Source organism: Capra hircus, chromosome 12 (genome assembly GCF_001704415.2).
Source record: "Capra hircus breed San Clemente chromosome 12, ASM170441v1, whole genome shotgun sequence".
NCBI classification, from domain to species: domain Eukaryota; kingdom Metazoa; phylum Chordata; class Mammalia; order Artiodactyla; family Bovidae; genus Capra; species Capra hircus.
This window is the reverse complement of record NC_030819.1, coordinates 56,894,110-56,921,130: the sequence shown is the minus strand read 5'-3', so window position 1 is coordinate 56,921,130 and position 27,021 is coordinate 56,894,110. Positions and strand designations below refer to the sequence as shown.

The 27,021-nt window shown below is 40.2% G+C and overlaps 1 protein-coding gene across 2 annotated transcripts; it reads left to right on the top strand.

Annotated features, from left to right (window-relative positions):
* Positions 7-23,457, top strand: HSPH1 (heat shock protein family H (Hsp110) member 1). 2 transcript variants are annotated; one of them, XM_018056619.1, is made up of 18 exons: positions 7-527; positions 2,937-2,994; positions 5,221-5,361; positions 6,091-6,213; positions 8,652-8,751; positions 9,857-9,990; positions 10,416-10,660; positions 11,243-11,471; positions 11,849-11,955; positions 12,201-12,334; positions 14,034-14,242; positions 15,883-16,014; positions 18,353-18,490; positions 19,792-19,917; positions 20,910-21,017; positions 21,118-21,237; positions 21,467-21,628; positions 22,548-23,457. In XM_018056619.1, the coding sequence occupies exons 1-18, from the start codon at positions 421-423 to the stop codon at positions 22,752-22,754; spliced, it is 2,580 nt and encodes an 859-aa protein (XP_017912108.1). In that variant the 5' UTR covers positions 7-420; the 3' UTR covers positions 22,755-23,457. The 2 variants fall into 2 exon arrangements, with proteins under 2 accessions (XP_017912108.1, XP_017912110.1); XM_018056621.1 differs by lacking the exon at positions 15,883-16,014.

The following is a 27,021-nucleotide window of genomic DNA, read 5'->3' as shown; positions in this document are numbered from 1 at the left end:
GGAAGCGGAAGTAGCACGTGGAGGGGCCGGTGGAGGCGCCGGTGAGTAAATGCCGCAGATTCTGGAAAGTTCCGATCAGTGCGATACATAAGGCTGAGGCTCTGGGACCTCCCCTTCTGGGTCGGTAGTTCAGCGGCGCGCCGGTGAGCAAGCAGCGGAAGATCCGGGCCGGCAGCCCGAGCTGCGGAGCGACTCGCGGACACCGAGCGCCGCCTTCTCCCGTGGCTACTGCTCTGCGAACCACCACTGTCCCCGGGAAGCCGGAGGCGCCAGACCGGCAGACTGTCCGTGTGTCCGTCCGTCCGCGTGACAGGAGCGGACCCCACGGGAGCCGAGCGCGGCCGGGGCAGGAAGCGCGGCTAGAAGGACGCAGACCCAGACTCATACCGAGCCGAGGCGGAGGCGGACCAAGAGCCGGCCATGTCGGTGGTGGGGCTGGACGTGGGCTCGCAGAGCTGCTATATCGCGGTGGCCCGGGCAGGGGGCATCGAGACCATCGCCAACGAGTTCAGCGACCGGTGCACCCCGTAAGTGGGAGCCTGGTGGCGGGGGGCAGCCGGCGGGGGCTAGGGATCCCGGGGAACCCAGGCTTGCGGCTGGCCGCGGAACGCCGGCGGCGAACGGAGCGCGGTGTTGGGAGAGGTGCCCCCCTCCATGGGGATCGGGATGCGGGCTGCCTGGCCGCTGGGTAGGGGAGGGCGCCTGCAGCCGCATATCGGAGAGGGGGTGTCTCTGGGATTCGCGGAGGCCAAAGGAAGCCCGAGAATCTAGTCTCCCCGGGGTGGTCATTTCGGGCGGGCTTCCTCCTGGGAGCCGGTCGGGGGCCAAGCCGGAGACTTGGCTCCCTTTTCTTGGCGAGAAGTCTCTGCCAGCTCCTTCCGCGGCCGCCCCCGTTTCCCCACCCGGCTTCTCGGAGCTGGCTGAGCCGCCCCCAGCTCGTCCCCCTCTTTCCTAGCCTGTCTTTGCTCACCGCAGAGCTGGGGCTGCCGAGCCTTTTCTTCCGCATTGTGAATCTCGAAATGAGCTGGAAGCTTCCAGAGCCTGTATGCTGCTGCTTGTGCTGTGAGCCAGTGGATTGTTGTTAGCGACCACAGACTCACTGCTAAGATAGATGAGTGTATCTTCTTACTCACGCTTGGATCATTCGTGAAAGATGTAAAAGACCTTTTTGCTCGTTTTATGAAAGCCATTATAGAGGAATTGTGTTCTAGTTTTTTTTTTTAATTTTGCACAGCTTAAATAAGGAGAGAAAATAAAAATTGCACACTTGCACCCTAGAATTGGATGTTGTCAATGAATTAAACAGTATATTCTGCAGCGGCATGGGGTGGGCAAAGGGTGACGTTTTAAAAAGCAACTTTTTTTGGAGAGGGTCTTAATTTTTGAATATAATGTTTATGGAATGAAGCATTGAGCCCAGAGGTGAAATGACTGGGCTTCTATCAATATTTGAGTGCAGATGAACATTTATAAAAGTGAATGGAAATGAGAAAGTACCCAAACAGAGACAGTGTCAGTACCAGTGGGAAGACTTATTCCCTAAGCATCTCATGCATCAACCTTTTTATAAATCTACAGTCTTTTCTTTAGCTGTGCCAACGTCTCTGATTGGGGTATAGTAAGGAAAAAGACAGAATCTCAGGTTTTCTTGCCTAGGGACAGTTTATATCTTTGTTCTCTTTTGTCCAATAAAAGGAAGAAAAGCTATTGTGGAAAAAATTGTATTTGTGGTTATAGAGATCACTGTGCAAGTAAAGATGACAGGTGTGTCTCAAAAAATACAAGCGAAGGGCCGTATTGGAGTTTAATATTTTATATAATAGATGTTTGACTCAACTGTGTTGGCTACTATTAATTTGTTTGGTGTAATTAATTTTATTCTCCCCTTGGAAAATGAGTAAATTCGTCGGACAGCTGTATGTTTACTTTGAGTTGGGGGGTGACTGTTTTCGGAAGGTATTTTAAAGGTCCAGCCTTTGCTCCAACAGTTCTCTGGCTTTTCGGAGGCTATTTAGCACCGGCTCAGATAATTTAGGTCTGAGATGTTTCTATTATAGCAAATTTGAATTTGATTCGGCTTGGTATTTAATGCCCTCAATGTATTCCCATTTTGCTCGTATCGCACTGTTATTCTTTTTCCGCCTTCTAATCTGAAACCTAATTCGCTTCCATCTTTCTGACAAGACTCTTGTGCTTGTCTCTGCTCTGTGTTGCCATTCTGTTCCCACTGCTCTAAAGGCTATTTCACAGTTACAAGTCACTTCATCTCTTAAAAGCTGACTTAAAATGTAACTGATTATTCAGTCGTTTTGCTCAGCATTTATACTTGGTTCTGTTGTGGTACTTGGTCTGCATTTTCCCTTGACTTGCTCAAGTAGAGTCTTCTGTATAGGACCCTCTTTTGTGCTTTTAAATTCCGGAAGCATAATTTAGGCCCACTTGTTTCTCCTTATATAAAAATTTTCTAAAGAGTCAAAGTGGTCTATTAGAACAGCAGTAGGTAGGATAGTGATGTTTAGATTTCTATGAAGTTGGTAACTGCCATTATTTTTGTCAGCGGTGTCTAGGACCAAATTAATAATATACTTTAACTGTTGAAAACATTTTCAGAGTTAATGTCTGCTTCCTAATGATTGGGGCCTGGAGAATTATGCTGGTACTTGTCCTCTTGAAAAATGTCCTCTGAGCCTTGAGCAGTCTCAAGTGGGAGCTGGGGTTGGAGCAGTGGGAGTGTGGCTGCCACCTAGATAGCAGTTAAGTTGGAGCCGTCACAGGGTAGCTGACCAAAGCTTTAGGCTCCAAACTTGTGCTGAATTGTGTCCCCCTTGCCTAAGAATGGAAGTTTATAATTCCATTATAAATGGAATTATGTTAAAAAGCATCCACATTTGTGCTTCTTCCCATCTGTGAAACATGGGTTTTTTCATCTTTTCTAGATCAGTCATATCATTTGGATCAAAAAACAGAACGATTGGAGTTGCAGCCAAAAATCAGGTATGTTCAAGAGGATTCTGATCATTTTTGACAGAAGTTTGAAAAGTGAAATCTCAGAAACCTAGGAGAATATGAAATACCTAAGCCTATGTATGTGTTTTGAGCTTGTGGACTGTAATGCAAGTATTCCTTATGAGCCCTTGCGTGTGTGCTCACTTGCTCAGTCGTGTCCTGCTCTTTGCAACCCCATCAGCTGTGGCCGGTCAGGCTTCTGTGTCTATGGAATTTTCCAAGCAAGTATACTGGAGTGGGTTGCCATTTCCTACTCCACTTATGAACCCTTACATCCCTATTTTCCTTTTCTCTTCCTTTTGTTTTATTGAATAAGATATACTTTAACTCTCTAATCTTCCAACCTTTGTTTTTAATGTATATTCTAGTTTCTGAGACGTTTGATTTTTTTTAAATGAGATACATGAAATTCTTTCATGTGAAGTTTCTCATGATACTCAATTTAAGAGTTAAAGATTCCTTTTATAGAAGGAACTTCTAAGAAGTTCTGTTGTTTAAGAGCATTTTCAAGTTACTTAGTAATTAAGGAGAACTAGTTGTGGGCCTGTGGTGTCCTATAGAGTAGCCATTAAATACAGTTCTTGAGCACTTGAGATGTGCCTAATCAGATTAAAATGTAAAGTATGAAATACATGCAATTTTGAAGGCTTAAAATGAAATAAAAAAGAAAACCATCTCATCAGTTTTCTACAATGAGTACATGTTGAAATGACAGTATTTTAGATATATTAGGCTAAATAAGTTATTGGAATTAGTTTTACTTATTAGGAGGACTTGACAATTTACCTATGTGGCTCCCATTTAGGGCTCACATTATAACTTGAATTTTGGGGGTTGAGGAGAAAAATAGGAAAATCTGAGAAAGGGACTGAAAGCAGTCCTATATATGTAAACATACCGAAGTAAACATACTCTGTATACCTTAAATTCACACAAGGTTATGCATCAGATTGACATAATTAAAAGAAGGTTGAAAAAATTCTTTTAAATACAAAAAATAGTATTGCTGCAAAGGAAACACAACTCTATAAACGCTGGAATTCTGTGTCATGGCTAGTTGCAAGAGAGGAATGAAAGAAAAGACAAAGCAGGGAGAGAAATGGGCGTGCCACTCAGTGACCTACTCAGAAGGGCGAGCCTGGTGAGGTAACAGCCTCCCTGACTGGCTGTAGAGAAGACTCACATCCCAGCCCTGAGAGCCGCTGCATTGTTGTTACACGAGGAGGTCCACGGAGGCTTCGATCTAGCCTGTAGAGTACTAGACATCTGTCATCTCAGTTCCAGAGTCGCAAGGAGTGTTAGCACATAAACAGTGTTGGAAATATTCCGTATTATTTGAAAGCTAGTGTTGTCAAGCTGTATTTTTCCCCTTTATAAGAAGTAGACCAGAGAGAGAAGTAAACAGTAAACTGTTTTGCTGTTTTCAGACTAGTCACTTTAGAAGTCTTAGTTTTTCATCTTTTATTGTAATTATGTTTGTGCTTTAAATAAGGTTCCCACTGCTGACATCTTTGAGTGAAGTATGCTATCAAGTGTGACTTTTGTATATCCAGAGCCTAACCATCAAAAACACCTACAAGCAGTTGAAAGCATTTTCTCATATGGAAACTGTTTGAATCATCCTTACCTTTTCAGAGTCCAGAGTGCTCAGCCTTACACCATGGAACCACTGGTCTATGCTCACCTTTTCTGCTTTTTGGTATAGATTATTAATATTCCATGCTATTGATACAAAAAGTAGCAATCCATACATTTTGTGACTCAGAATAACTTATCCTGGCCACTTAGCGACTTAATAGACTGTAACAGTTAACTCCTTTTTAGAAAAATGTGTTTGGACTATAGGGCTTTCTAATTACCCTTTTTCAGTTATTCGTTAGGTGTAAAACAAGTTCAGTGGGAGAAAAGGAGTGAAATGAAGGGACACATAAAGTTCTTGGGGCTTGTTCAGAGTTTTAGCTGACAGTCTCATTACCTTTGAGTTCATCTTGCGGATTTGGAAGCCTGTGTGTATGGTCCTCTCACTGCTTCCCTCCTGGCATTTCTGTAGGAAAAGGAGAGAAAATAACGTGTTTTCATTGGTGGAGAAATTCAGGGCTCTTTGTCAAGTCACTTACATCCTGGTGATTTGAGTTGAACAAGTGACTTGCTTTTTAATTGCTGTGACTAGTGATAGATGTTGAAATTAGAATTTAATTTTTTTTCTTTTTCCAGCAAATCACTCATGCAAACAATACAGTGTCTAATTTTAAGAGGTTTCATGGCCGAGCATTCAATGACCCTTTCATTCAAAAGGAGAAGGAAAACTTAAGTTATGATCTGGTTCCAATGAAGAATGGTGGAGTTGGAATAAAGGTAATTTAACTGAACAACGTTAGATTCCTTACTAAGAAACTGTTCAGTTCATCTACAGAGAAAGGTACTTAATTCTTAGTATTTAACTCAGTTTGTATAATTGGACAAGGTGGTCTTTTATTTTTTATCTGATTTTTTTTAAACTATGGGTCTATGTTTAAATCATCCTTGAAGAATTACTCAGATGGTATATACTGCTATAAAACTTAGTTTGTGTTTCTTATAACATCTTGGCAATTAGAAAGATTTAGAATTTCTGGTGTCTAAAGAAATGTAAATTGTGTTGTCGTATGAAAAGCAGTCTGTTCCACTGTAGCTCATTTGCAGTTGTTTGGAGAGCTCTGGTGTAATACAAGCAGAAACCTTTTTTTAAACTACAGAGGCATTCCTGTCTTATGATCTACACAAAATCATATTTGTCTCCGTGATTCATCTCTTCAGTGAGATTGGAACTTCACTGCTGTCTATAGTGCTTGATCTAGTACTTTGGGTAGGGGAAAACATGCCCCAGCTTCATTTCTCCTCTTCGTCTCTGGGGAAGAGTATTTCTCTTTTCCTTCTGCTTTGCTTTCCTCTCCACTTTTCTCTTTCTTTTTCCCTTTCCTCCTTTTAAACAGCCAAAACGAAGGTTTTCTGGAAGTGAATATGTAATGATGTTTGGAAGTTAATATTAGTAGTATGTAGCTTTAATGACTGCAGTAATGAGAGCATTTTCTTTCCTCAACGCAGGTGATGTACATGGATGAAGAACATCTGTTCAGTGTGGAGCAGATCACAGCCATGCTGTTGACTAAGTTAAAAGAAACTGCTGAAAACAACCTCAAGAAGCCAGTAACAGATTGTGTTATTTCAGTAAGTAGAATTCAGCAAGGCAATGTGTTTTATTTTAATTTGCCTTCTTCATGTTACTTTTTAGTATTAAATGTGTGAAAGCTGTTCTCCTACCAGAGATCAGAATTCTGCTGGACTGTATCACTGCAGTGTTTAGCAGCATTGCAGAGTAGGTTTGAATGCTGTCTTTAGCCAGAAGTTGCAAAGTTTTTTGTGTGGTGGTGCATATCAAAATCTCCTGTTGGGCATTTTGAAAATGTAGATTGGCTGATCAAATTGGAGGATGTTCTAAAGTTAGTTACTGTATTGAGAGACAGTTGTATACGTCCATGAGAGATTTCACCCACACATGAGAACCAGTGAGTTCTTGGTGAGCAGGAGTTAAGGGACTTCCCTGGCAGTCAGTGGTTGGGATTTCACCTTCCAGTGCAGGGGGTGCAGGTTTGGTGAGCTAAGATCCTACATGCCCAAAGGCCGGAAAGCCAAAACCTAAAACAGAAGCAGTACTGTAACAGAGTCAATAAAGACTTTAAAAATGGTCTACATCACTCAAAAAAGATTGCATGCCTTAAATGTTTTTGAACTGCTAGCAAAATTTTATCAAGTCTTCCAATATATACTTCACAAATGGTGATATGCCTGATGGTCACTAAAGATGTCCAATAAATGGAAAAATTATGGAGTAATGTACTCTGAAAAGAGAACTTACCGTTTGACCTGAATCGGTAACTTACTTATTCCTCTGGGTTAGAATTTTCGTATGGTGAAAATAAGAAGTTTATTATGATAAAGATTAAATAATAAGGTTCTTATATCCTTAAATTACTAGGATTCTGAATCTGTATTCTCTAGTATGGTAGCCAGTGGCCACACATGGCTTCTGAGCACTTGAAAAGGAGCTAGTCAAAACCGAGATGTGCTGTATGCATAAAATACACACCAGGTTTTGAAGAGTTAATATAAAATAAAGAATATGAAATAGTTTGGATAAATAGAATATTTTATTAAAATAAAAATAAAAATAGTCCACATAAAAAATATCTTAAAAAAAAAGAATGTAACCAACCAGTAGTGATGGAACCCAGGTTTTTAGCATTGGTAAACTCACTACTTTCAATGGACAGTTGATGATTGTTATTCAGGAGGATTTGCAGTGGACAGGAACCATCTTTTATTGGCAGGGTGACTTGCCCAGACCCATCAGGAGCCTTTATGGTCGTGCACCTTGGGATATGAGAGAATCCTGAGATAAGAGAGGCAGGAAGGCTGAAGTTTGTTCTACTAAAGGAATATCTTGGAGAAATGCTGTTAAAGAGGGGCTTCCCAGGTGGCGCTAGTGGTAAAGAACCCGCCAGCCAATGCAGGATACGTAAGAGATGTGGGTTCAATCCCTGGATCGGGAAGATCCCTTGGAGGAGGGCATGGCAACCCACTCAAACATTCTTGCCTGGAGAATCCCATGGACAGAGGAGGTTGGCGGGCTACAGTCCATGGTGTCACACAGAGTCGGACATGACTGAAGTTGACTTGGCACAAAGTTAAAGTTTTAAGTCAGTGGTCCTTCCTCCTCCCCCACTTCCCTTTAAATAATCTCATATGGAAAACTGCAGAAAGAAGGGTTCTGATTGGAAAGGTGAGCAGAGACCCACCTTTGCTCTTGGTGCTCTTTCCAAAGCATTTATAGATACTTAGGGATAAAATGTGAAAACTCCTGTACCAAGTTTTTTCTTAGGTGCTTTCCAGTTAAGTGATTATGTGAATGTATTATTAGATGCTCTTCTGGAAGAATGTGCTAGTTAAAATGGTGTCCTAGAAAGTGATCAAAAGAGTTCATCTAGGTAGAAGACAGCACCGTTAGAAACTATCCCTTGAGCTGCTTTTTGTTCTTCCTCTTTAAAAAATCAACAGGCTTTGACAAAATAAGTTTCATTTTTGTAATCTTAATAGGTCTGCTGAATTAAAAGGTACCCCATCGACTAATGCTTAAATCCAACAAATAGCAAACCAAAGGGCAGTGGCTAGGATTAACTTTGTATTATCTTTAAATTCCTGTAGTCTCTATAGTGTAATTACATTTAATGATGACTTAGCAGAATAATTTCCAAATGTTAGTAGAAATACGACCACTTTAGACGTAGTATTTCTTCCACTTAAATGTAAAACTTTGTTAGATTTAAAGAACTGATAATATATCTTATGAATATCTTGATTAGTTTTTATTTCAGGTTAAAATTTGGTTATAATAAACCTGATACTTAAAATTTTAGGACAATCTTCTCAAAAGTAGTTACTGTTTCTTAAAGAACTTGCCAGAAACTTAAAGTCCTTCTTCTGTTTCATAACATTGCTAGGCACCTGTTTAGCTGGACTGTTGTGAATTGATCGCTGGTGGTTGTGAGGGATTTGTATGTATTTTGGTTTTCTAGGTAAGTTAAAATTTTTTCCCTTCTTGTTTGCAGGTCCCTTCTTTCTTCACAGATGCTGAGAGGCGATCTGTCTTAGATGCTGCACAGATTGTTGGCTTAAACTGCTTAAGACTCATGAATGACATGACAGCTGGTAAGAAAAAAACTGTTTTTGTGTAAAAGTTAACATACTATTGAAACTAAAGACACACGTGGTCCTGTTATCAAACACTTCCATGTAGAAATATCGCCTATTAAAAAACTTAGACTTGAAAGCAAAAGTTCTAGTCTTTCTTTCAGATGCTTGTTTTAATCAGAAGTTGGAACCTTGTCAAATGGGTGAATCTGTTTCATTAGGAAACACTTGTGTGTATTTTTTAATCTTTTGAATTAGTTGTGTTGGGTTTAGTTTTTTTATTTCCTTACATTGTTTTTATAGTTGAGAAACAAGTTTTCCACAACCTTATTATGGGGTTCTAGAACTACCTTGAGTGTTGATTTAGCGGAAAATTTATTTTCCCCTCATATGTTTCCTGATTGTTGGTAGTTGGGAGGCGGTCATTCCTCTTCCGTCAGATGTTGATTTAAGCCGCGCCGTTTGCTAGGCGCTTTGCTAGGAACGAGGCGATGGGGAGCAAAGTACTCAGTAGCGCCTGTGTCAGTTAATTGTGGTTAGGATGGACCCAAAGTCACTTACACCCTAGTGTATTCAAGCAAAGCAAATAGGACTTTGTTTAGCATATTTTTAATAGCTATTTTAAGGATTCTTAAAGTATTGATAAAGGTGTGTTCTTGAGAATCCACAGTGGTTTCAAAATTCAGGAAAAGCGAGCCATAGACTGTGTAAGGTAGATCAGTTATTTGCCTTGAGTCCAGTTGGTAGGAACGTAGTTGCTGTAGTTATATATTAAATTCTTAAATTTTTTTGGATAAGCAGTCTCCTAGCAGGTTGTGATTCAAATGTAAGTATTGTGTAATGAGTCTGATATTGTCTGTGTGTGGTTTCTTGTGGTTTACATGCCATTGTTTTTGTATTACATATGTCTTCTCCTTCACATCTCTTCATATATTTAAAAGTGATGGAATGTTGTTTTAAAATCAGAAAGGGGTGAAGTATGAAGTCAGATATGAAAGAAATGTGTTCACCTTTAATTGGTTGAAGTATAGTTAGGTTCCCTGCATGTGTAATTATATCGGTAACTATGAAATTACTGAAAGAATGTGAACCAAAGTATTGAAACATACTAATTTCCTTTTAGTTGCTTTGAATTATGGGATTTATAAGCAGGATCTCCCAAGCCTGGATGAGAAGCCTCGAATAGTGGTTTTTGTTGATATGGGGCATTCAGCTTTTCAAGTCTCTGCCTGTGCCTTTAACAAGGGAAAATTGAAGGTAAGGTCATAAATTGGAACTAAGTGACCCAGATATTAATGTGTGACAATTGTTGTTACTTTAAGCTACTGAGCTTCTTGGGTAATGAAGAGTTTGGGATAAAGCTATTAACAGAGGCTGGTTCCTAAGGTTGATCTCCATAAAGACAATGCAGTTATCTTAGAATACTCTTAATTGTTCTTGCTTAGGAATGAAAAAACTTCTAAGATTATCTTCTATGTAATCACTAGAATTAAAAATATCAGAGATGTAGCATTTCATTTGGATTTTATAGTGACATATATCCTAATTGACTTGGGTTTCATGTTGTAGTTTAAATAGAAATTTTGAGCCTATTAGTCTTTGATTGAGTTAGCAACGTTTAAGTTTCTGGTTACAAATATGATTGAAAATAACCAGATTATTTGTTGTTTTAACTAAATTAGGTACTGGGAACAGCTTTTGATCCTTTCTTAGGAGGAAAAAACTTTGATGCAAAGTTAGTGGAACATTTTTGTGCAGAATTTAAAACTAAGTACAAGTTGGATGCAAAATCCAAAATTCGAGCACTCCTTCGTCTGTATCAGGAGTGTGAAAAATTGAAAAAGCTGATGAGCTCTAACAGCACGGACCTACCACTGAACATCGAGTGCTTCATGAATGACAAAGATGTTTCCGGAAAGATGAACAGGTGTGTCTCACATTCTGACAAATTAAATAGAAGGAACTTCTTGCTGAAACTGTGGTCCGGGTGTCAGTTCTGATTGTGGTCTTCTGAATCGTGGCCCACATTTCGAGACTGTACTACCTGAAAGACTGTCAGCATCATTAGAACTAGAATTGCTTCTGCAAAGAGGGTTTTTAAGAAGATCTGTGCTAAGTGTTCTCACAGTGAAGTCTTTTCAGTATTATTTCTGGGCCAGTGATTGAAAAATGTTTTCATTCACAGAAATGTTTTGAAGTGAATGGAAATATTCAAAGTAATGAAAATGGGATCACATAAAACATTAAGGACTAAAAATGGAAATCTTAATATAAAAGTGATTTCTTCTGTAGTTACTAATTTTCTTTTCATTCTCCCTTCTGCATCTGGATTTTGTATATTTTTCGGGAAAAAAGTTATGAATTATGGTATGGCTAAACCTGGCCCATGTGGAATTCAGGGTGTCTGAGAAGAAAAAAGTTTGTTGGGTTGATGAGGCCAATATTCTGCCCTACTTTTTAAATAATTCTTAAGATCAGTTTTCTTAACGTTTTCCTCTTAACTGCCAAGGGCACAATTTGAAGAGCTCTGTGCTGACTTACTGCAGAAGATAGAAGTTCCCCTTTATTTGCTGATGGAACAAACTCAGCTCAAAGTAGAGGATGTGAGTGCTGTTGAGATAGTTGGAGGCACTACACGAATTCCAGCCGTGAAAGAAAAAATCGCCAAATTCTTTGGAAAAGATGTCAGCACAACACTCAATGCGGATGAAGCAGTGGCCAGAGGGTGTGCGCTGCAGGTACTGTCTTCGCCTCTCCTCTGGGAGTCATTCCTCAAACCACTTCTGCTTTATCTCATCCTGGCAGAGTCCGGTGCCCGGTTAGACACCACCAGGGAGTTACTTTTCAATAAATCAATAAGGCTGTGGAGACACAAGGATCTTCCAGTATTGGAAGATTTGTTGTATTATTTATCTTTTTATCTAGTGAATGCCACTATTATTTATCTTTATATCTAGTGTTTAGATGATTAAGTACTTTATGAATAGGACATATATATACACTGTAAGTTTTGAATTTGAACCTACCCGTCCTATTTGAATTGATCTTTATGTTAGAAGCTGAGTGAAGTTTTTCATGTGCTCATGATACTGTCTTTTTCTTTTTCTTATTTAAGTGTGCAATCCTTTCCCCAGCATTTAAAGTTAGAGAATTTTCTGTCACTGATGCAGTTCCTTTCCCAATATCTCTGGTCTGGAGCCACGATTCAGAAGATGCTGAAGGGTAAGTAGGAGAAAATAATGTTCAGATACTTGGTTTTAATATATATTAAAAAATGAACATATGACATTCATGGGAGAGTGATTAATTAACTGAGATCTTTTAGCAATCAAACTTACCAAAATACTTTTCTCATTTTGGGTTGTAAATGGTGAGATGGTGTTGATAAGCTTTTGGATTGCGTTCTGTTTGTGTAGCACAGTGAGCTTGAACCCTTGAAGTACTGAGTACCTTTGCTTTCCTCTTAGTGTCCATGAAGTGTTCAGTAGAAACCACGCTGCTCCTTTCTCCAAAGTTCTCACGTTCTTAAGAAGTGGGCCTTTTGAGCTGGAAGCTTTGTATTCTGATCCTCAAGGAGTTCCATATCCGGAAGCAAAAATAGGTAAGCAATTAATTGTATTTATTCTTTTGAAGATTTAGCGTACCAACTTAAACACTCTGCTCTTAGCAGGGTTGAGTGGAATACCATGAAAACGTGAAGTGGAACATAATTGAAGATGTGAGGACGGTTTCAGTTTGGAATAATGAAGATGGGGAAGTCTCTTCTTTATTGATGACTAAACTGGCCTAAAGAGATGAAATGACTGTGTGTGTAGGGACACTTGAGTATTTCTCCTTTTCTGATACAGTCTGTACTTGAAGATTATCACCTACTTCTAGTATTAACCTTTCCTGTGGGCGAAATGTTACTTGCAGAACATTACTTCAGTTTGAAACCTGGCTTGGAAGCCGTTGAAACTATCTCCGAAAGGCACCTTTGTATTGTCTTTTTTTAAAAAAAATTATATATTTTTTGGGTACATTTTTCCTTGAGAAGTTTGACACTGTCCATCTATTTTGGCCCAAAGTAACACTGAAAATCTGTGGGAGACCTGCAGGCATCTTCTTGTTTCTCTTTTCCCAAGTAAAATGCTAGTATTGCTAGATCTTGTCGGGACTCGCCTTTGCCCAGCGCCACTTCATAGTGAAATTGTTGGAAGGAGTCTGACCTGGCCAGTTGTGTTTTCTTTCTTAATCCTTAAAACTGAAAATGTTCTGACACAGGAGCATTTTATATTTTAGTCATTTTTCCTTGTATTTGTTGACAGATAGTTTAAGTAATCATTAAATATGGACTAGACTAAAATTTTGACAGGCTGGATTGTAGTCCCCATTCAACGGAGGATAAAATCTAAGCTCTTTAGCCTGGCATTGGCTTTTTTATTTTGTCACCAGAACTGAAAAGCCTGCACAGACTTACAGAGCCATCTTACATATCTCTCCTGTGAGTCTTCTTGAGTACCCTGTGGTTAATGCTGTTTCTTTAACTGGATCTTATGACAGCTACTTACTGAACCTAGTAATTTGATAATTAATGAAGGTCTATTCCAACCTATTTCACTAACCTAGTAAATAAATCTAACTTTCTGTGTGTTTGTGTAAACAGGACTTTAAATCCCATGTAGCGCTTTGCACATAATAGGTTCAAAATACTTAGGTTTTTTTCAGTGGTATTTGTAGTAACAATACTGTTGGTAGAGGTGATAACACGTAGCACTTGGTTCCATAGTAAGTGCTCACCGTAAACCCTTATGAACTCAAACTATAGAAGCATAGATAAAGTAACTTACAGCCATCACAGGGCCAGGATTCAAGCCCAGGGAGTCTGGGTCAGAGTCACCACCTCTACCCTGAAGTTCCTACAGAATCAGAATGAGGCAAGTGCTCGATATCATGTGCTGTATACTTAGGATTTTCATGTTGAGGTTGTGCTCCCCTGTAAAGTGAGGTAGGAGGAGGCGAGGATGGCTGGTCTGTGTCTCACACAGTGTCTGTGTCAGAAGTGTTAAATAGAAAGTCATGAGCGTGTCCTTGCCTTGGAAGGTTTCATGGCATTTTAAGACTAATCCCAAGTATTGTAAGTATACTGTATACTTATGAGTCTATTTTAAAAGGTTATGTTTCTGGTATACACTAAAGGACTTAAGTCTTAACTCAGTTGGTAGAGAAAATGGAATTTTGGAATTGCAGTCTTTCTTAGCCTTTGTCTGCACGATAGATGAAGATTTGGTTCTGAAATTGTCGATTTCTCTTTGCTGTAGGCCGCTTCATTGTTCAGAATGTTTCGGCACAGAAGGATGGAGAAAAATCTCGCGTGAAAGTCAAAGTGCGAGTCAATACCCACGGCATTTTCACCATCTCTACAGCGTCTATGGTGGAGAAGGTCCCAGCCGAGGAGAACGAAGTGTCTTCTCTTGAAGCCGACATGGACTGCCAGAATCAGAGGCCACCAGAAAACCCAGATGCCGAGGTAAGTTTGTAGGTAAGCCTTTGAGATTGAATATAGAGTTGACTTAATTCTAAGCTCGAAGAGATGGGTAGGAAAAGGTTAAAGTGTGTTTTTCTTCATAATTAAAATTTTCATTAATGATGACAGTAGCGATTAACTAGATGATGGTAATGTACAGCCTGGAGTTTGGTGAACTGTGATTAAATTCTGAATAGCTTTATTTGAACCAGCATGTGACAGTTTGATTCAGAGTGGGCAAAGTTTCTTGGAATTATATTTTTTAAGACCTAGGCCATATAAGACAAGTCAAATGCTGACTGATGATTAAGAAATAAAAGACTAAAAAACTGTTCATTGAAATAGATACCAGATATTAAAACTTGTTTTGTTTGGCTTGTTTTTTAGTCATATGGCAAAAATCAGTTTTGGTATTTTATAACTTACTTGTAGTTAAATGGTTTTCTGGGTTGTGAGAGGAAGGAAGTGGAGTATCCAACTAGAGTTTAGAAAGTTGTTAATTGTTCATGATGTTAATTGAGACTTCTGTTAGCCTAAGTGCTAGTGTTACATGGTCAACCAAAGAATTCTAAGAAACTTTAAAGTAGATGAGCTCTTACAGTTTGCATTTAGACAGTAACCAGAAGTAGCTTAAATGAAGAGGTAGGTAGGCAAATACAGTGTTTCAGTTCCCATGAGCAGGTGTGACATCCCTGTGGTCAGAGAACTGCTAACCACTGTGACCATTCCTGGAACATTAAGGAACAGGAGCATCTGAGCCTTAGCTTTGTTCTCATCAGGAAAAACTTCAGTGTAATGAGTTAGATGACCAGTGCCACATACCAGTGCTGTCTCATCTGGCCACAGACACCATTATGCTAATGCCTGTTGTATCCACTCTCATAGTACCTTTTAGATGTAGACACACCAGGAATGCCTTGCTTCCGGTACTTCAGTGTCTCCCTCAGGATCTTGAGGCTCTGGAAGGAAACTAACGAGAGGCTTGAGTCACTGAAGTGAGAATGCTTCAGGCTTCTCCCCAAGATGGGATGAGATCACGACAAGCTCTGACTCACTGGGGACTGAGGCATCTGCTAGCATGCAGCATTTGTCCTTTTCCTGGGGCTTTTGAGGTGTAGACTGTTGGGTCACGGAAAGAGAGCGGAGACAGAGAGGGTCTTGCATCTCTAGACTGGAGTGATGAGCCCCAGGTGATGGATTGTTGCTATTTATGTAACTCCTCAGTCCACTGACACGCAGATACGTTGAGATGTGTGATGGCCGCTGGTGAAGTTAGGTTTTGGGAGCTTATTTTTGGGAGAGAGGCCTGGAGTAAACCTACTTGCTTTTGAGAATTGATATCTGTGCAGTGCTAGAGGGGAGCTTCTTGAAGGAGAGTTCTTGTCATCACATCAGTCAAAATGCCTACTACTTGTGTTACTTAACTATTATATTAACTGTTATCGTTCAAAGAATTTCTTACAGGTTTACAATATCTAAGAAGTTTTCAAATACTTGTTCGTTATGCTTTTATCCAGTATCTTTTCCCCCTACCTATTAAGACTTCGGAAATTGAGTGTACTGTCTTTGGTGCCCTATAACCTTTTCAATTTATACAAGTACACCTGCTTTCTACATCCTTTGTGCCTGGGCTTTCATTTCAGAAAAATATCCAGCAAGACAACAATGAAGCTGGAACACAGCCCCAGGTACAAACTGATGGTCATCAAACCTCACAGTCTCCCCCTTCACCTGAACTTACCTCAGAAGAAAACAAAATCCCAGATGCTGACAAAGTGAGTGACTCTTCTAGTTCATTCCATTAGACAATGTTGCGACATGTGATCATTAATGATATCATTCAACCTGCAGTTTCAAGAGCAAGCACCAAGTTACCTTATTCTATATAGGATTTTTTCTCTCCTATTAAATTTCTATGTTTTTCAACTGAAACCAGTGAGGGGTACTCCAGCTGAACTATTCTACTTTTTGGACCTGAAAGCTTCTCTTGAATAACTGCCACTCTAGGCAACCAGGGGCGAATGCATAGCTTTTGTGGTCTTCTGTAGTGCTACAGGTGCCTGCAAATGCCAGCGTCCAAAAGAGACACATCCCAGTGCTGTGTGACGAGTTTTCACTCAAAGTCATCCGATGATAAATACATGGGCTATAGGAGTCTAGTAAACCTTTTTTCTCCTCTCAAATTGCCTGTCAAATTTATATAAACTAATTACAACGATCTGGTAATAAGTTTCCATTGTTATTCCAGATCTGTGCTTTGCAGAACTTCCTTCTTTGTGCAGGTTGCATGTAAATTATTCTTTGATTAGAAGTTTGGTTTTCTCTCATTCTGAGGATAGAATTCTTTACCTTCAAATGAATTACCGAATGGTCCACTGGGGTCCAAATACACGTTAAAAGTATCTGGTTTTAAGCTCCCACACCCTGACTGATCCCCTCAGGGGTCCTGATTCTGATTTCTGAAAGAAGCTGCTGCCTCCTCTTGAAGAGTTGGGTGTGGATGGTCTGGCAGCGATGGCTCCTTAACTTCAGTGTTCCTCCCCTTCACCTAATGCTGAGCATTGGCTGGCTCCTGCCAGTGGTCTCCATACCTGTCAGAACACGACCCTGGGTGGCATCTCACGTTCCTAGCTGTAAGTGGGACCGCTAGTGCCAGACCGTTGGGGACGTTATCGCAGACGCCCCCGGAGTGTCCCTAGTCCGTGCCGTGTCGGGTGCCGTTTCTGGTGCGTGGGCTTCGTCAGCGGTTGGTGTGATGTTGCACTGCTAGTCTTACCCAGCTTAGCCTCCATACCTGTGCTGTCATCCGTTTGACTCTCGGTATCTGTTGCACTCCTGTTTTTGCCGGGTGCAGGTGTCACTTTTCTTTCTTGTGTTCTGTGAGCCCCGGAGCGTGCACAGTATATTGTGGGGGTGGTGGGGGAGTTCTCATGCTCACTGGAGGGGAGAGACGGGGATGCGGCAGGCTGACTGACAGGATCCGCCTCGTGACCCAGCTCTCAGCGCTCCACAGACAAGTGATCTCTCAGGAACGCAGAAACAGAAGCCTGGAAAACAGGCCTGGAAAACAGGCTCTGTCCTTGTGATTGTCAAGCCATTGAGCCTCTTTAAAGTCCCAGTTTCTTTTTATAGAGTCTGAAATTTTAGCATCCTCCGTGACTCCCCCAGCTTACCCAGTGTCAGTTCCTGTTGAGCCTCGCGGGCTCGTCTGTTGCTGTTTTACCATCGCAGCCAGTCAGGGTGCATGTCAGATGCCCCTTGGTTTCTCCTCATCTGTTCTACAGCTGAGTTTGCTAAAGTTGTGCTCTTTGTCATTTGTGTCTAGAAGAACACAAGGTTCTGCGGAAATGAAAATGCTAAGAACATCTTGGAAAATTAAAGGCCATAGGAGATACTTACTTCTTTAGCCCTGTATTTACATACTTCGGAAAAACTTAACAGTAAAAGTAGCATTTGCTACATCATTCCATTTACTGTTTTAAGACTGTAAACGTTTTTTTGACCTTGCAGAATTGCTTATGAGAAGTGGTACAACTCAAAGGCAGATAATAGGAATAAGGAGATGGATGTATACACACACACATATGTGTGTATATAATGTCCAAATTCAGGGAATTTTAAAAGGCACTCATCAGGGTACTGATAGTTGTAGCTGGAGTTTAGGGACTCAATATATATTACAGGAGTAGAGTTGATCCTAACATGCTTAGCAGCTGCTCAGTCTTCTCTGTGGTTACTGTTATAGACTGTACTTTAAAGAAGTGGTAGTTTAGTAGTATTTTTGACTTTGCCAAGTCACAAACATCGCTTAAAGGGATTAGAAAGTTAAGGACCTGTGAAGAAATGCTTTAGCCAGAGAGATTAAATTTGAGATGAAAAATGTTCTGGTGAATTCTTGAAGGGGGAAGTACAGCAGGTATAAATGTAATTGCAGCCCTGATTTAAAATGGGTGGGTGGGTAGGAGTTAGATGATTTTGCACATTCTTCCAGCTTTATGATTTTAGGGATTTCACTTTTACCTGAGTCTTCAGTAAGTATGATAGGGATATTTCTGTTATTCAAGAACTATTTAAGAATTTTTCTTTTTTTTTTTTTTAACCCCTCTTCCCAAGGCTAATGAGAAGAAAGTTGACCAACCTCCAGAAGCTAAAAAACCCAAAATAAAGGTGGTGAATGTTGAGTTGCCTATTGAAGCCAACTTGGTCTGGCAGTTAGGGAAAGACCTTCTGAACATGTATATTGAAACAGAGGTAATTACTTCACTTAAATATTTTTATTTTGGAATATATTTATTTGTTTGGCCCTGTTAGGTAAATGGCTATAATTCTTAACATTTCATAAGTTTTATACAACTTTTAGGGGCAGAATGAAGCCAAAAACGAATGGTTTTTAGTTAAATATTTTTAGCAAGTTTTTTTTTTTTCCTAATATTTTTGCAACTTCATTAAAGAAATCTATACCATAGATCATTCTGCTTGGTGTAAAATTGATTGCCCAGGTCCTCGTGAAGCAATTGAGTGCTGATATCTTCTAGCACAGAGCACAATACCATTGGTATATCAGGCCACACTAAATAGTTCTGTTAAAACACATTGTGCTTCTCTGTAGTTTGGATAGGTGAAATGATTGAGATTCTGTTTTCCTTTACTGAGATGGGACCATTGTGTTTAGAAATTTAATAATAAATTCCTTTTTCAATAATAAATTCCTTTTTCTGTTTGATAAATAATATGTTTGTTTGTGCATGCTAAGTAGCTTCAGTTGTGTCTTGACTCTTTGACCTCATGGACTGTAGCCCGCCACGCTCCTCTGTCCATGGAATTCTCCAGGCAAGAATACTGGAGTGGGTTGCCATTTCCTTCTCCAGGGGATCTTCCCAACCAAGGGGTCGAACCTGCATCCCTTGTGTCTCCTACATTGGCAGGCAGGCTCTTTACCACTAGCATCAGAAACGTGGTGGCAAAACTGTGTGGCCGGTACACATTGGTCAGTATTAATCCCAGTAGGAGACAACCATATAACTACATAAAACAGACAAAATTGTGTAAGAACAGTAGATAATTTTTGTTCCCTTAATGTTAATCTGAATTGTGAAAGTTACATAATTTATTGTGCTCAGTTGTGTCCAACTCTTTGTGGCCCCATGGCCTGTAGCCTGCCAGGTTTCTCTGTCCATGGGATTTCCCAGGCAAGAATACTGGAGTGGGTTGCCACTTCCTGGTCCAGGCGATCCTCCCGACCCAGGGATCACCCCTGCATCTCCTGCATTGGCAGGTGGATTCTTTGCCACTAGTGCCACCTGGGAAGCCCTATACAATTTATCATATAATGTTAAAAACAAAAAACCCCTCATTCTGTGTATTTATAAGATGAAGAACTTCGTAGGAATCGTTGGAAGAATCTTGTGAGGTATAAATTAGAACTGTTAAAACTGATTTTGGGGGGGGGCATGCAGTATAATTGTTGACTTTGTTAATTCCAGAATCTGAATAGTTAAAATTCAGTTGCATTTAGCAGAAGACTTGAATTAACCTTTTCTGTTTCTGGACAGGGTAAGATGATAATGCAGGATAAATTGGAAAAGGAGAGAAACGACGCTAAGAATGCGGTGGAGGAGTATGTGTACGAGTTCAGAGACAAGCTGTGTGGACCGTACGAAAAGTTTATATGCGAACAGGTGTGTTGAGGGCTGAGTTTTTATTCAAATAATCTCACTTTGAAGTACTTAATACCAAATTTGACATTTAAACCTCTACTGGATTGTGTAACTTGGGTTTTTTGAAGACAGACAACTTGATACAGAAATCATATAAACAGAGTCATGGAGAGAGAGGCTAACTAGCAGTGTGCAGTTTGACACTAGATTATCCTAGTGACTTTACTCTTTACCGTTGAAGAAAGAACCTGTCGGCACTTTTGTTCGTAGTCTGCACCATCACAGTTACTGCGGGGGTAGAGGCATAAACAGGAGACAGTCCTTGCTTTCAAAGACCTCAGCGCCTTGGTTGCTCTGTCATTGCTTTATCCCTTAAGACTTGCTCATCCAGTCATTCCAGAGTTTGTCAGGGACCATAAATCCCAGAGCAGAAGCATGTCTGTGGAAGATGGGCCTGGGAGAAAAATTGGGCTAGTTCTAGAAATCCAGAGTAGATGCTGAACCTAAAGGTAGAGTGTAACCACATACTTTCTGAGTTGATTAGGAATGACAGTCGTGTGCAGTGATTGATCTATCAACTTGGCTTAGGTTCCCTTTCAGTATTTGGTGATTGGGGAAGTGAGTAGGAAGTTACTAATCAAAACCTAATTGTTTCGGAGAATAGGAAGAAAACTGCTCTTCTATGACGACATTTTAATGTACCAATTGTGCAAAGTTGAACTTCTAAAATTCAAGTCCATAAGAGCAGTTTACCACAACTTTTCAAACATCCTTATGTGAAGAGAAACTGGCCTAAGACTAACGCCCTCCCCTGTGTAAAATACTCTCTGGAGCCAAGGTGTGGCATGTTTTTGCACCTTGATGTTTTTCAGTAAAGAGAATCCAGGTAATCAGGTTTGCCATCCTGGAAGTAAGATGAGCTTGATACTGACCACTTCTGAGGATGCTGTTTTGTCATGAAAGCTTTTAAAGTAAGGTAGCCACTAATCCTGGTTTTCGTGTTCTGTATCTAGGATCATCAGAAGTTTTTGAGGCTGCTCACAGAGACTGAGAACTGGCTCTATGAGGAAGGGGAGGACCAGGCTAAGCAGGCGTATGTGGACAAGCTGGAAGAACTAACGGTAGGCCCTTCTCTCCCCTGGAAAGTGGTACTTGTGTTTCAGACTGTAGACTTCTAAAATGTAATTGCTGCGAATACTAATTTATCGCATTTGGTTTTAGAAAATCGGCACTCCAATTAAAGTTCGGTTTCAAGAAGCTGAAGAAAGGCCGAAAATATTTGAAGAACTAGGACAGAGGCTGCAGCACTATGCCAAGATAGCAGCTGACTTTAGAAATAATGTAAGTCTCTGTACACAGTGAGGACATGAACCCTGCCTGGATTTACAAGCTGCTGCTTAAGTGGAGGAGTCTTCATTGTGAACACATGGTCTTAAATCAGAAATTAGGTTTTGGTGTGTGAGACGAGAAGTTATTAATAGATTGGAACTTCATGGAAAATTGGGTACAGTTAGATGTTAGTTACTGTGAAATACTAGATTCTACAGAATGGCCATGTTTTTCCATTTAGGATGAGAAATACAACCATATTGATGAGTCTGAGATGAAAAAGGTTGAGAAGTCTGTTAATGAAGTGATGGAGTGGATGAATAATGTCATGAATGCCCAGGCTAAAAAGAGTCTTGATCAAGATCCCGTTGTGCGTGCTCAGGAAATTAGAGCAAAAATAAAGGTGAGTGTCACTGTCCAGTGTTTACTGCTGTGGTTTCTTAGGGATTCTGGTTGCAATGATTTGAACCTTGAGAATAGCCATTTTTCCTTAAATCTTTTTACCTCATCCCAAGATCAGATTTCTTAATGGCTCGTTATTGATATTACAAAATGTGGGAAGGCCTTGTAAGTTTTGTCCAATTTCTATTTCTTCATTTGTTCATTTAGTTCAACAAATACATTTGTTGAGCTTCTACCATGTGCCCAGCTATTGTTCTAGGAGGTAAACTGTCAGTGTACAAGGAAAGTCCCCACTCTTGTGGGGGTTGCCTGCCAGGGGCCTCCGCAATGAAGACTTGACAGTAAACAAGTGTGGAAGGGTGTCAGATTGTGTTAAATGCCAAGGGGAAAAAATAGTCAGAAGGGACTAGGAAACTTGGCGATGGGGAGAGTCCCAGGTTGGTGTTTTATCAGGGAATGTCTTGCTGAGTTCCTGAGGCTTGAAGGAAGTTGATAAGAAAACCAAGGAAGGTGCTCTGTCTGGAAGAATGCTCAAACACAGAGAAGGTTAACATGAGCCTTTGAGGTAATGGGCTATAAGCTTGAATTCCAGCTCTTTGCTCACTACTTTTTCTGTTCCTAAGGTTAAGTTACTTAACCTCTCCTCTGTAGGAGATGATACCTTTTAATAATTGCTATGAGGAGTAAATGGATTAATAATAAACTGAATAGTTAACAAGTCCCTGACACTTTGTAGATGAATATTTACATATCTAGATCAGGCATCAAGCTATAGTTCTAGGCAAATGTACTGAGCAAGTAGAATTCTTTGAGCTATGTATAATTGGAGTTGGTTGAAAAATACTGGTTTAAGTATGTAGGAAAGTAATTGAAAACATATTGGAGTTAGTCTGATTATTAGTTTTGTTTTCCTTTCTTAGGAGTTGAATAACACTTGTGAACCTGTCGTAACACAACCCAAACCAAAAATCGAATCGCCCAAACTGGAAAGAACTCCAAATGGCCCAAGTACTGATAAAAAGGAAGAGGACTTAGACGGCAAAAACAATTTCAGTGCTGAACCTCCACATCAGAATGGAGAATGTTACCCCAACGAGAAGAGTTCCATTAATATGGACTTGGACTAGATGACGTGAAACTGATTTCGTCCTTCAATTAATAAAATATTTTTGCCATAGTATGTGATTCTACATGACATACTGAGACTATTTATATTTTCTTTTTTAAGGATGTTTGGAAATTTTGTGTATTATATGGAAAAAGAAGAAGCTTAAGTCTGTAGTCTTTATGATCCTAAAAGGGAAAATTGCCTTGGTCACTTTCAGATTCCTGTGGAATTGTGAATTCATACTAAGCTTCTGTGCAGTATTACCATTTGCATCACTGAGGATGAAATTGACTTTTGTCTTTGGAGAAAATAAAGTGTACTGCTTGTTCAAGAGGGCTGTGGTTACACTCTTTAAAGCATTTGTTCCTGCCAAGGTAGTTTTCTTGCATTTTGCTCTCCATTGCAGCATGTGTGTGGGTGTGGATGTTTATAAACAAGACTAAGTCTGATTTCATAAGGGCTTTCTAAAATTAATTCTGTCCAATAGAATATGACTTTTGCTTTGGTATTAATTATATTAAAAATCCATTGACTAAAAGCAAAAGCTAGTGAAATGTGTTAGCAGCATGCAGAACAAAATCTTTAAAATATCTCTCTCGTCATACAGTGCGTTGTCATGTGAAGGTGTACCATGGAAGAAACACTGATTCTGTTTGTAACTGATATTGTGAAGCCTCTTATGAGCTTTAAAATAAAGTTCATCTTACGGTGTCATTTCTAAACAGTTTTGTCACTAATTTAAAAATGGGATGGGGGCAGCATGACATAAACTGAAAATCCAACTTCTTTGCTGTTTCCTACATATGCTGTTGCTTTTGTAAATGAGAATGATCCCCACCCTGATAAAAAAAAAAAAAGTAGCATATACTGATTAGAAATTTTTAAAACTATAGAGTTAAATATAACTCATCTACCACGCAGAAAAACAAACTCATATGGTTATTCTTCCAGCCTTTCTCCCCTGAAAGTGGTGTGTGTCTTTTAAAACTCTGTGTATCAGAGGATTTGGAAAAAATGGTCAGGTGTTCCATATACTCTTCTGGACTGGCCATGTGCCATGTGGGAGCTAGTTCCCTGACCAAGGATCGAACCTACACCCCCTACGTTGGAAACACAGAGTCTTATTAACCTCTGGACCACGAGGGAAGTTCTCGGTCAGGTGTAAACCACTTCACTGTTAGTAATACTGAGTCCCATTATAAAAAGATACGTACATAAAAATATTTTAACTGGTTCCAGTATGGGTGGGCTTTATCATAGACTAAACAATGCTGTAGTGAAACTTAGGACAAAACTGAGGCTGTGTTGAGGGTTGGGTAGGGAAAAGGCCTGCGTACTTAGGATGGATAAGACAACCACACTGCACATGAATGTGCAGCAGTCCCCTCCCTCATCTACCTGCTGCCACCCACGAGGTAAATTTACAAGATCACGTAGGAAGTTGATCAGAGTGTAAAACCTACACTCAGGACAGCCGTTCTACCCTAAGTGACATGTCTTCATTTGTGTAGTGATAACTTTCACACTAAATTTGCTCATTAGTGTTTCATCATGGAAGCACTAATTTCTCATTTGTAATGTTTAAACATCAGTTTTTGCATGAAATGTTCTTAATCTTCCATGTGGCACAGATGGTAAAGAATCTGCCTGCAATGCAGGAGACCTGGGTTCAATCGCTAGGTCAGGAAGATCCCCTGGAGAAGTGGGATAAAGCAACCCACTCCAGTATTCTTGTCTGGAGAATCCCATGGATAGTGGAGCCTGGTGGGCTACGGTCCATGGGGGTCCCAAACAGTTGAACATGACTAAGCGGCTAACGCTTTCACTTTCTTTCATAAGGATCTTAACCATTCTCCAGGTAGTTAAACATTGTACCACTTGGTAATATCTTAAGTCTTGCCATCTGGAACCTTACATTTATATGTAATCTATGGGTTTTCATGGTTTTTCTTATGTTCTCTTAATGCATGGTAACATACATTCAGTGGGTATACATTTACCCATTGAGAGGTGAACACAGTGCTCTGTGTACAATCAAGAAGCTCATAAAAACAAAGATCTTTTAAAGTACGAATGAAAAAACTTTTTCTTCTATCCCCAAATAGTGCCTGGTGATAATGGAGAAAGTACCTACCCAGTGTAAATGGTCAGAAATTTTCTGTAGCATCACTTTTCTATAAATAATGAAGCAGAATCTCAAAAAAATGGCTCAACTTGCTACAGTTTGCAGGCCTCAGAACTGCATTTTTGACTGTGGGGAGAACACATTGTCACGTTGACTATTTTGAGTACTTGTTAGTAGCATAACTAGTAATCACCTAGAATCCCCAGGACCTAGATCAGTTTGGATAAATGTTCTGTTTAAGGAGTAGATTTTATAATTTTCCTTTAGATTGTCACTTTAGGACTGTTTCTGGAAACGTCTAGTCATTCTAGGAGTTGAACTTTGGATGTTGAATCTGGTTCATCTTAAACACTGGTAAAGCCACAATTAACTTGCTTTCTTGGGTAATGTCCCCAAAACTGACTTGATTTCCATTGTCCTTGATTCCTTATCGAAAAGAAATTAATATATCCCTCTATGAAGTAGCCTGTGGACAGTTACTTTCTGAAAGTAAAAATACATTTCACATTCAGTTAACGTGATCAACGACCACTCACTTTTATCAGCAGCTTTTGAGAAATTTTGTTTGATGTTAACCACTTTGTCAATTTATATGCAGACTTCTGTCTTGCTTGTGTTTGTTGTGGAGGAATATCTTACTTTATGTAATCAGCACAAAACAGTCGTGTCAGTTTTATGGGGAACACTGGGTCTTAATGTTTGGAGAGATTCATTTTCTCCTAGTGGGCAGGATGCTGAGAGCTTCCCTATGCTATTGCTGTGTGCAATGGCTTTGTTGTGGTCTAATTTTTACTAGCCCTGGGTGCTTGCTGAAAGACAACTAGTGGTAAAGAACGTGCCTGCCAATGCAGGAGACATGAGAGACTCGGGTTCGATCCCTGGGTCTGGAAGATCCCCTGGAGGAGGAAATAGCAACCCACTCCGGTAATCTTGCCTGGAGAATCCCATGGACAGAGGAACCTGGTGTTCTACAGTCCGTGGGATCGCAACGGAAGCAACTGAGCGCAATTATTTTTGAGTCTGCATGTGGTCTTTGAACAATATAAGCATGTGCAGTATAACTGAAAACTTTAGGATAAATTTAGCTTTGCCGGTCACTGGTGGTTTTACTTTCCTAGAACTGTAGTAAAACATGGGCCCCTTAATTTTTCTGCAGAAGGACTAGTGGTAGTATAGTGGAAAGAGCACATTTTGGGGGTAGGAAAAGATTTGGTTTTTCATCCGAGAATCTGAACTTCTGCTCCCACCCCCACTGGCTCCAGCACTGTGGTTTTTAGGCAGATCGTGTAACTTTTCTGAATCTCCATTTCCTCATCCAAATCTAGAGAACATAAACTGAGTCTGTCTCTGATGTGGATTCCTCTAAAGCAGGGTCTTTCAGCCTCAGCTCTATTGATATTTTAATCTGAATAATTTTTAAAAAGTTTAACACTCCACTTGTTTTTATGTAAAAATTGGATATTTTGTTCATCGTGGACTTTTTAACTTGAATTTTTAAAGTACAGTTGACTTACAGTATTAGTTTCAGGTGTTCAACATAGTGATTCAAAATGTTTATAGATTCTACTCCATTTATCCTGGGGCTTCCCAGGTGATGCAGTGTTGAAGAATCCGCCTGCCAATGCAGGAGACGTGGGTTCGATCCCTGGGTGAGGAAGATCCCCTGGAGAAGGAAATGGCAACCTACTCCAGTATTCGTGCCCAAAAACCCTATGGACAGAGGAGCCTGGCAGGCTACAGTCCATGGGGTTGCAAAGAGTCAGACATGACTAAACACACCATCACCTCATATTCCATTTAAGGTTGCAACATTTTGGCTATATTCCGTATGCTGTACCATGTATTCTGCTTGTTTATTACACACAGCGGTTTGTATGAGCTGGGTAGTTCTTTGTTGTGGGGGCCACCCCAAACGGTGAAGCATGTTTAACAGCATCCCTGCCCTCTACCCACTGGAAGCCCTTGTTGAGACAACCACAAATGACCCTGTCCCTTGAGGACTTCAGCTCTAGGGAAAGTGGCTTTGGCCTTCAAAATCCTACGCAAAGAGAAAGAAGTATGCTGGCACTTACTGAACGCATTCTAGTGAGCCGGCTCTGGGCTCTTCCTCAGGGGCCATGATAGTTCTCTCAACTCTTTTACTGGTGGGAAAATGAGGTGA